At 38.8% G+C, this 11,271-nt stretch overlaps 1 protein-coding gene across 4 annotated transcripts in view; it reads right to left on the bottom strand.

The window, feature by feature from the left end:
- Positions 1-4,109: 4,109 nt before the first annotated feature.
- PDLIM5 (PDZ and LIM domain 5) overlaps positions 4,110-11,271 on the bottom strand; it is a 120,131-nt gene continuing 112,969 nt past the window's right edge. For all 4 annotated transcript variants that reach the window (XM_081924893.1, XM_081924895.1, XM_081924896.1 and 1 more), the window contains 4 exons: positions 9,211-9,391; positions 8,044-8,164; positions 5,433-5,548; positions 4,110-4,264 (listed from right to left, as the gene is read on the bottom strand). In XM_081924893.1, the coding sequence (XP_081781019.1) occupies positions 4,175-4,264; positions 5,433-5,548; positions 8,044-8,164; positions 9,211-9,391 (508 nt within the window). In that variant the 3' untranslated portion in view covers positions 4,110-4,174. The remainder of the gene's footprint in view (positions 4,265-5,432; positions 5,549-8,043; positions 8,165-9,210; positions 9,392-11,271) is intronic.

Below are 11,271 nucleotides of genomic sequence, written 5' to 3'. Positions count from 1 at the left end.
TAAGGTGAAATCAGAGAATGCTTTGTGCCAAGGCTAAATACAGTATCAGATAAACTTAGTCAGAGGAGATAGAATTGCAGTTCCTATTTACTCTCTCCGGTTTACAGAGGACATCAGACATCTTTGCACACAACTCTGTCAAATATTCTGTTTTGCACCCAGGATTTGGGAAATTAAACAATAAATTATTGCAAACAAAGATTAAAGGGGTACGGGGCATCAAATTTAGATTTAAGCATGCTGTTGTCTTATGAAAACACAGGTTGCATTCGCACAACCAAATCCTGGCTTAATTAAGATGGGAAATGCATGAGCTCCATGCACTTGAAGGCAGGCTATTTATTCCCACTTTGCTGCTCCTTTTGCAGGAGTTGGAAAACAAGCTAGGAAGCTGCAATTAAACCACAGCTTCCCATTACAGGCAGACTAGGAAACTTCCAAGCAAACCATGATATGAAGACATGGTTTAAAGTTGGCTTATGTATGCTGGCCTTAATGGAAGATATCGTGTACTCCATGGATCCAATCATTCATTGATTTCAGTAGGTCTACTCCAGATATAAAGGATTTAGGTGTCATGCATGCCCTGGTTTATTAAGCCAGGTTTTGACAGTGTAAGCCAGATCACAGAAATTACACTGTAATTTCATGCCTTTTTTATTTATCATGTTGCTGACTTTGCTTTTTTGTAACAACTGGATCCAAAGACAACTGGATTTAGACAAGATGTTTAAAAAAGAGAAAAAATGAGAGAGAGAGAAGCAACAAAGCAAAGCATAATATGCATATCACCAGAATCCATTGACTGGAGCAGAACAAAGCTGAACACAATGATCTGGGAAATCCAAGAGCTGTTTCTGTCTGTCTTGCTTCTGAATGTCATCACTCCCCCACTTCTGAGAAATACTGAAGAAGACCAAAGTGCAACTAGTCCCAGATTTTGCTTTAGCTCTCTTACTACTGGAACTTTAAATATTCTGTTTGCGGATAACTGTGTACTGGCTTATTACAATATGCAAAAAACGTTTTAGTGCAGCTAAGATTTTACTTTACTTAATGCCTGATGCTCATAAACAGTTTGGGTTTCAGCTCTGCCTTCTGAAACAAGCTATTTTCTAAGTGAAACTTGTAAACTCTCTGTTATTTTAAGTTGTTGTTGTTGTTGTTGTTGTTGATAGCTACTGGTACATTTGGAGACTACCACTTAGTGGAACTGCTTGATAAATTCTTTGCATTGTCCACTAAGCCGTTTTGAATATTATTTTTCAACTTGTAAGTTTCCCAGCCAATTGCCAGGTCATGAACTTTGCCACATCATATATGTGTAGAGAATGAAGAAAATGACACATCTAAAAGAGTTTAGAAGTAAAGCTTAAAAGAATCATATATGTGTTTATAGAAGAATTTCATCACCAAAAAAGTAGCCTGTGAGAGATACTGAATTAAAGTACACTGCAAAAACGTTGGTCGCTGCTATTAAAAGTATGGTAGGAAATATAACTTAAATTCCCATGGACTTTACTTGTCTCTTGAGTATATTTATATTTTTGGGTGGTCATAAGTGCTTGGCAGAGCTTACTAGATCCCAGGTTAATAATGAACCATGCTTTAAGGACTGTATCCAACTTAAGTTCTAGAACAGACCTACTGGAATAAGTTGGAAGGGACCTTGCAATGCAAGAACCTAAGTTAGTAATGTATTTTTATTTTAGTGGGCCTGAGCTCAGTACAACTAATGTTGGCTATAACCCTTTGTTTCTATTTGTTTATAATAGGAACCAGTTTAACGCAAACAACTATTAACCAGGTGGGGTATGCAGCCACCTGGTCCAGCCAGCTAAACTGTCCTGCCATGTAGCAAGGACAGAACAATCAATAATGTGCACATGAACCAAAACAAGGGGTTCAATTTCCTCATCCTATGTGAGAATCTGCAACATGTGTGCTTCCAGGGTATGGAACACTGAGCAGGATTTGCCATGGCACAACAACATAGCCTAACATGTAGCTGTGAGAATCATGAGTCACCATTTTTGATTGGGGGAGTAGAAGCCAGGTGTGCAAGTATAAACTGGCATGTGGCCACTTACAAGTCAACGTTGGCCAAATAGCTTAAAAACCACATTCATTCTATGCTTCTGAAGTTTAAAAGCTAGAATACATAAACTTTATATACCACTTCACTGGAGTGAATAAAGCTGGAAGTGGAATATTTCATGCCCCACAGTCCAGTCTGTGAAGTCACGCAATGTGACACAGCATTTCATAATTCAAAGCAACAGTTCTTTGTTTTGTAGTCATTCTTCAGAAGTGACTGAAAACCAAGGCAAGCACAGCTAAACTGGCTCCTATGGTCAGCTGGAAAGGATTGATTTACTTTTACTTTAATTAAAAAACCACACACCCCAGTTTGGTAGCATGGCCCATTAATCTTCTATGTAGATTCCACAGAAGCCAACTTATTCTTTCAACAGAACACATAAAATGTATGTGCATAGTCACACACTTATTAGTCTTGTTTGGACGACTAAAAGTTACCCAGAGGTTGCAGACTAATTGTTTGCCCTTATTGGAATTTCCCAGCTCCTCTTATAGTAGGATATGCTTTAAAAACAGGTATGGGAACTTGTAATCTTCCCAAAGTTGTTGGACTCAAACACCTATCAGCTCCAGCCAGCTATCCCAAATGTGAGAATGATGGGAACTGAAGTCTAAAAACATCTGGATGGTGCTACTTTTGCATTACAGTAAAAATTATTTCCCTTCTTTCCACTTTCAAAGTGATAAATACTTTGCCTTGCATTTCATTACAAAATCATCTTCCTAACTCTGGAGAATCCAGAGGGATTGACATATGTAGAAAGAACGTCAACTAATTCATGTATCTATTTACAAATTATGGCAAGCAAGCAAGCACCTGTGTTAAAATGGTAAATCTATATAATTCACAATGTCCTAACACCACAAAATATTATGTTAATTTTTATTTGATTTACTATGCTCTAGTGCAGTGAGAGTATTGCATCTAAGAAAGCTGACATTTTTTCATCCTTCACCCTTCCCTTTTCTGTTACACCAAAGAAGTGCACACAATAAATAAATATGTGCACACAATAAAGTAAAATTATATACAAGAAAGTATAAGATGTGATCTTACGTAACCCAAATCAGACTTACCCCATCCCAATATTCATCAGTCATTTTCTAGAAACATTTATGACATTTTAAGAGCAGGTAAGTTGCATGTTCTTCATCTGCACTCATACAAATTATACTCTGCATGGCCAAGTGTCTCATTAATTGGTTAATAACATGTTAACTCTTTCCCCCAAATCTCTTAAGGGAGAAAATGAATGCAAAAAGGCAAATATTTATACAATGTGGGAGCTAAAAGAATTGGCTTAACACTGCTTAGTTTCAAATTTCCTAATTACGTACAATAATGAATACTCCCTTTTGTGCCAAACAGTTTCATGTTCTTGGTTATATTTCTGAAATGCATATGATACATACCAGTTAAACTGATTCATTATCTAAAATTGGCCCTCCTCCCTCTCTCTCCTACCTAAGAAGCAGCAACAAACCCACCTTTAGTTTACCACTAGTGGCACTTAAATACAAATGCAAGGTGAGCTACAAAATGTGTGATTGAAACAATATCGCCCTTTCTTAAAAAAAAAATGAAACAGCCCATCCCACAAAGTCCCAAAGATTTGCTCTCACTAAGAGAGAGTGTCCATCTTCATTTGTCTGACATTACTACTCTAAGTCATTTTAAATCAGGGGTGGGGAACCTGTGGCCCCCTCCCCTGCTCTTATTATTATTTTATTATTTATTAAATTTGTATGCCACCCTATACTCTCAGGGCGGTTACAACATAAAATCGCTATATAATAACACAACATACATACTTGGGTTCCAATTTCCATCAATCTCAGCTAACGTGGCCAATGGTCAGGGATGATGAGAATTTGAGTCCAGCAACATCTGCAGGGCTCTAAATGCTCCTTGTTGTATTACATGAAACAGTCATAAGCTTTATTCCTTCCCCACCCCAATCTCCGCTTCTACAGTTAAAAAGTCTAGATAAATACTTCAGTAAGCCTACTGAAAACCAAAACCCAGGAACTTTATTTCCCTGTCAATATCTATTATTCAGCAACCCCCAGAGCTTCAGATGTTCACAGAGTGGGCATGTTTCTTGCAAAGGGGCTTGTCCTTCTTGGAGAAAAAAGTGTGGCCTTCCAAACTCTCACAGCACACCTGAAATGAAATTTTAAAAGGCAGAAATGTTTCTCGTTTCAAAAATTAGCACATTGGTTAATAGCAATGTAGGTGTTTTCGGTGCTCATCACACTGAATTCTAAACAAACTAGTCTGGGTTTTTTTGTTTTGCTTTTAACATGAATAAAATACAAGTGGCATCTGCAACAAAATGTTGTGGTGTAGAGTGCTCCTGTTCAGGGCTCTAGCCAGTCATGCTCTCTTTATGGGTGTCCATTCCTTTATCCTCCCATTTAACCCAAACCAGCATTTCTTGGCTACTGAAGATGCTCAGTTTTCTACTAAACAGTTTTTGGGTCCCCTACCTTAGGATGCTTTCTTTCTATGCATACTTTTTGCAAACACTGGGTTTCCCCCACAAGGCTGCTGATGTGTCTCATGTGTGTGTGTGTGGCTGTCAGCAAAGATCCATACTTGAAAAATGAATTCACTATTGAACTGAGTTGATTCAGTGATGCCTTTACTCTGTGAATGTTCTACTGTTGTTAGAAGCCACCAATAACCTTTCACCTAGGAAGGTCAGCCTCAGGAGAGGTTTTCTGGGACAACCAGGAGCTACAGTGGGAAGGATGGCGTGGCGAATGCCACTAGCTTGTGCTCACAATGGGTTGGATACAACTTGTATTTTTGTACTGCTCTTTTCCCAAGGAAATATGTAAATGGGCTCTGGCTTCCCTTTTTTATCCTCCTATGTTCTCTATGAACATAGAGATAGTGACTGGACTCAAGGGCACCCAGTGAGCTTTATAGTTGAGTTGGGAATTGAATCTCCATGGTTTAAGCCCATCTAGGGAACCATTAATCTAGGAAGCACCTGCATGCAGATAATCTGCTCTACAACTGAACTACAGCCCTTCAAACAGAAGACTACAAACTTGTATGTTTGGCAACTGATGGGAACAAATCTGAATGATTAAAGGGTTTTAAGAAAACGGTGTCAAACAAATTCACATCAAATATATCTTTAAGGAGCAAAAAAAAAAAAAAGGCCAGCTTTACACAATAGCAAAGTGCTCTCCAAACAATTATGAATTATCCATAACGCACACAAGATAACGCTATTAAAAGAGCATTTCAGAAGTTACTCCTATCTTATTCAGGCTAGCAATAGCATTGCTGCCATTGATAACTAAGTTTTTATACTTACTGAGCACACAAAGCAGGTATCATGCCAAGTGTGGCCCAAGGCTTCCAGGAACCTGTCCCCAGCTTCAATGGGGAATTCACAGCCATGGCACATGGTCCCAAAGAGTCCATAGTAATCTGTGCAGGCAGATACAAACATGGCCACTGAACAAAATGTCTCAACTTGCAACAAACACTAAATCTGAATAAATGTCACATAAGCACATAAGTGCTCAAATGACACGCCATAGGTAAGGTATGCCAAGATTTAAGAATTGAGAACATGATCCCCTTTCCCTTTGGGCATTCCACCACTACATAAGTGACACCCAATGTTGGTCATGCCTGGAGTAGAGAGACTGAAAACAATGGGCTAGAGTATTTCCTGTTTTCAGTGGGTCTCCTCTTTGTACTACATAAGTTGGATTATCACCCTATGGTTTTTCCTTAACTGAAGAGAGACACATCAGAAAAACGAAATTCTGCAGAATTGTGGCATTGCAATACTTATTTTCCTTCCTTCCTTCCTTCCTTCCTTCCTTCCTTCCTTCCTTCCTTCCTTCCTTCCTTCCTTCCTTCCTTCCTCCCTTCCATCTATATCCCACCCATTTCTTCAAAGAACTCAAAGTGGTGTGCATGATTCCCCCTCGTCCTTCAATCCTTACAACAACCCTGTGAGGTAGGTTAGGCTGAGAGGCTGAGTGTCTGGCCCAAGGTCAGCCAGGGAGCTTCATGGCCAAGTGGGGATTTGAACCTTTGTCTCCCAGGTCCTAGTCCATCACCCTCACCACTACACCACACTGGCTCTTTATTTGCCAGAACCATTTTTATTTATTCATTAGGAAATTCATATACTGTACCTCCCTTTCATTTGTGAGAACTGTCAAAGCATCTCACGTAATCAAAAATACAGTAAACTAAATAATAAAAATGTAATCAATATAAGCAAATCAGAAACAGACAGCAAGGAAACCCTTCCGTTTTTCTCCAAGAAATCCAACACAATACATTCCTACAACAAAAGCAATCTCAGCATATGGCTATAACTCTCATCGCCCTTCTCCCAGTGACCAACTCAGTTCCTTAAGATCATATGGAAGCTACTTCTACAACTTAAAGGGTTTACTACGTTTGGTATAACTTACTACTCAAACAGAGCTCATTTTAAACCTGAAAAAGTCCTCTCCATTTCACAGTATCATATTGAAAATGGGTGCACGCCTATTTAACTTGGCTGCTGTTTACAGTTTCAAGAGGTTTACAAGCTTTTCTACAGAAGACAGAAAACAGTAGCCAGGGCAGATTGAAAAGCTTCTGTTTTCCTTCCCTTTCAACCCCAGACACACAGTCTAAGATTTTTCTCCTGTTACGTTAACCATGGTAACAGCAGCCTGAAGTAATCTGTGCACAGAAAATTTACAAAGGACAAGTCAGTGATGTCCTGTATTGAAGCTTGTTCATCTAATCTCCAGTCTCTGATTCCACAGAGAAATCTAGCTTGAAGGCTTGCTGGGTGAAAAACTGGTGCCTTTAGCTTAGACATCTAACTATTCTTTCTGTATTGCAGCTTCACTACTTCCACTCAATGCCACTGAGGTTGGTTCCCAGGGTTTACACCGCCATCTACTCTTAGCTACTGCCAAGTTTGAGGCATCTCTTGGGTTCACACAGCAATGTGTTATCCTGTGCCAAAAAGACAGTTCCTTGGTTTTGCCAAACCTATGTCTTGTTGGGGGGGGGAATAGCTTACCACCAACCCCCCTCAAAAACACAGGAAAAGCAAACAATTGTGATTTTTAATTCTACATTTTTTGCATTTTTATGATAAAAATAGGAGAACTATTAAAAGAACAAAGGAGAGCAGGAGGGAGCAAGAGAACACAAGGGAAAACAAAATTGTTTGCCATCAAAGGAAGTTCTGCAAAACACATTCCAATTCAGACATGTGTGAACATGTTACTTTGGGATTCTTACTTTAGTATTCTCACTAGCATCTTAAGCAGTTACTAATGACCAAGGTCCAGGTTAATGAAGTACAGTTTTCTGTAACAGCTAAATAAAAACAGCTGAAAAATACCAGCTGCTTATTTCCCTTTCTCCATCAGAAAATAGCTCTTCCATTACAGGAAAGAAACCTTTGGATCTAACCCTATGTAGATAATCAAAATAATGACAGAAATGAACCAAGTGCCATTTCCCCCACACTTTTTCTACCCAATCATGGACTCCAAATTTACTTAAATCTGATTTTATAGTTTTAACTGATTTTTACCCTTTAAATCTATTGTCTTTTTTAGACACTACTTGGAGGCAATTGGAGTTAAGCAGTATATAAATTGTTTCTTTAAACCAGGCTTCCTCAACCTCGGTCCTCCAGATGTTTTTGGCCTACAACTCCCATGATCTCTAGCTAGCTGGACCAGTGGTCAGGGATGCTGGTAATTATAGTCTCAAAACATCTGGAGAGCTGAGGTTCAGGAAGCCTGATTTAAACAAACAAGACAAACTAGAGAAGCTCCATCTGTAAAAGTTTGAAGTACTGGTAACAGCAAGGGATGGGTCTTGTTTTATAGAGGAAAAACATGATGCCGATGTAACTAACACAAGCATACTGAGTCAAGTAAAATGCTCACCTGTCTCACAGTAGGGATCACCATCCTCCAAATGGAAAACGTTGTTGCGTATGGGCTTGTGACAAGCCACACACACAAAGCAGGAAACATGCCAGGTTTGTTTCAAGGCATTTATTACTTCCTAGATGGAGGAGAGACAAAAAACACCACCACGTTGATCACTATAGGACTGGAATGAGATGGATTGCTGTTCTCTTAACCATGAAGAAACCCTTTTTTTCTTACAAGAAAAAAAGGAAAGAAGGAAAGAAACTGGAGAAAGCACTGAGGAATGTAGATCTTGAACCAGATTTTCTGAAGTTACTGCCATTCGTAGGCTGAGAATCATAACAAGGGAGCAAGAGACGAGTGAGTTCAGGTCGCCCCATGCCTATGAATCTGAACATATAATTTGAACAATTTTTTCTGCCCTGAATAAATTTCATACCTAAATGTTTTAGGTAGCAGATGCTTATTTTTTTACAAGTATCTCAGGCAGAACACCACCTGGGATATTATGATTACAAATTTCACAGGTTACTAGTAAAGGCTTCATAGAGACATATTGGTTTGTTTCTGTGTTGTTATGTACTTTGTGTTCTCATTTTTTTATTTTTATGTTGTGATCTTTGGATGAAGGGCTGTGGAATGCCCTCCCATCAGATGTCAAGTCTTTTAGAAGACTGTCTTTTAGAAGACATCTGAAGGCAGCCCTGTTTAGGGAATGTTTTATCGCTTTATTATTATTATCATTAATTCTGCTGGGAGCCGCCCAGAGTGGCTGGGGAAACCCAGCCAGATGGGTGGGTTATAAATAAAATAATAAAATAATAATAATAATAATAATAATAATAATAATAATAATAATAATAATATTTAATCATAATCACAATTCAGAGATTATGAAGTAGGCTATTGCATCATCCCCGCCAGCCTCCAGCCCATTCTTTTCTGAACTTAAATCTAATCAGGGACATGATAAAAAGTCTTTCCACTGCCAATGTATTATTTAACCCTGGATAAGGTACAAGAGAAGGAGTTTCCTGACTTTCTGCAATTCAGTCTTTTAAAGGTGGTTACGAGGTTCCACGGTTAGGTCTGCATATGTCCCAATACTTCTGAATTGACCTAGCGTTAAGGATTCCAACATCTAGCCCAAAACTTTAACATGACAACTTTATTACTTACCCCAAGTATCTTCCTCTGGCATCGGGCACATTCAGGGGCAAGGAACTTCTCGTAGCAGCCCTCACAGTAAAGAGCTCCCTTTTCTTCCACAAAGCCAATGTAAGCCATGGAGGTTTTGCAGTGTGCGCAATTAAACTCTTCTGGGTGCCAAGATTTTCCCAAGGCCACCAGGAAAGGTCCTCTGTTTTGAACAGAAACAAAAGCATCAAATGCTATGCAATTAGAAGCAGGGAAACGTGGACTGTTTTCACGTTAAGAACATGCCGATAACATACCTTAAAAGCAAAGCTGATTTATAAAAAATATATATGCTGAGAGAATGAAAAGGTACAATGGAATGTAATTACATTATTTTCAACAGCTAGTTTAAAGGTTTTAATAAGTTAAACTCTACTAACAATGCCTGCCCTGGTATGATCCATTTTTCAAGGGAAAGGTGTTGAATTAGCATCTCTTAAAAGACAAGACTGTTGAAGAAATTAAAAATTGAAGATGTTGGAATGGAATGCTGGAAGACATCTGAAGGCAGCCCTGTTTAGGGAAGTTTTTAATGTTTGACGAACTATTGTATTTTAATATTTTGTTGGAAAAGCCACCCAGAGTGGCTGGTGAAACCCAGCCAGATGGGTGGGGTATAAATAATAATAATAATAATAATAATGATGATGATGATGATGATGATGATGTTTGGTGAAAAGGGCAAGCTTAATTCAACAGGGATGGCCAACCTTTTGTGGGCCAGGGACACATTCAGAAATCTAAATGGAGCACCACGATATGCCTATTTCACAGAATGAAACTAGTAATGCTCAGAATTCTTCTGCCTCCCCACAAAACTCCAACAAGAAGCAAGTAAAATACAGTGAAAAGCAGGCGACACTCCTGAGAAACAGACATCGTTCCCCAACAAACACCTCTCCAATTCTCAATTTTGAATAATAGAAATTTAGAGGGGAATAGCCCTTGGTGTGCACTGAGGGGGGTGAGTGGGTATCTGAGGGCACCACATTGGAGATGCCATTATTACAGGCACATGAAACCAGGGTTAATTTGAAAATGTAAACGACTGAAGATTCAAAAGTGAGGTAAAGCAATGTTGAAAGTAAAACTACATTTTAAATAAATATGAAACAGCTCTGGGCATTTTATTATCCCTTCACCTTGAAACAGAATTAATACTCATTTCTAAAATGAGAATAAATGTAATTTTGGAAGAAGATGAAAGCTAAATTTCAGACTCATTTCCTGGATGCACGTGAGAAGTCTGCCCATCCGATGGAAAACTCTTGAAACAGTCCTGTGTGTGGATGCAGCCCCTTTTCATCAACTTCAGCATCAAATTTATTTACAAGTCTTTGGCTTAACCAGTTTCCTCTGCCAAAGAATGGAAGCTATCTTTTAAATACCAGCCAGATCTAGAATTCCTGCTGCATGTTTGCACAACCATTCAAACATCTAGAAAAAGAGGACACGCTATTTCATTTAGAAAATTGATTTTTGCTTTTCTATGGCCTGTTGGTGACTTTAGAACTTATTGCAAAGGGTTTTATTTATTATTTACAGTTCTCCATGCAGCTTTAAGAGGACAGTCCAGAATTCTACAGACACCCCCTGCTGCCATGTGATTACCTGAACGGTGCAAATACTGACCTAACCCGATACCCTCCAACCTCTGTACAAGCACCTTTTTACATCAATGCCCTTTCAGTTATGTAGCGATCAAACAATACAAGTCCTTATGTACAACAAAGTGCTCCCTTCTCACTGTGTCAGCAAAGGCTAATTTACCAGACTCATTAGGAACACAGAAGAGGTCCTTCTGGCCCCAGGTGGAATCAAGTTTCCAATTGTCTGCTCTAAAATGATAGACTTGGATGCTAATGAAGTAGGAAGGGAGGAAGTGTTTTTACACCACCTGTTACATTTAGCAAGCAGTTTTTTCATACTTGTTATAGTTAAGTTTTCTGCTGTGATTTTACAGTTTTGACATTGCAAAGTGAACCGCTTAAAGCAGTACAAAAGTCCCAATTTAAGAGGGGTGGGGAAGCAACTGTTTTCTTC

The sequence above is a fragment of the Podarcis melisellensis genome, assembly GCF_964234715.1.
Source record: "Podarcis melisellensis genome assembly, chromosome: 9".
Lineage (NCBI taxonomy): Eukaryota > Metazoa > Chordata > Lepidosauria > Squamata > Lacertidae > Podarcis > Podarcis melisellensis.
Note: the sequence above shows the minus strand (reverse complement) of the source record. Positions and strands in the feature narration are given on the sequence as shown.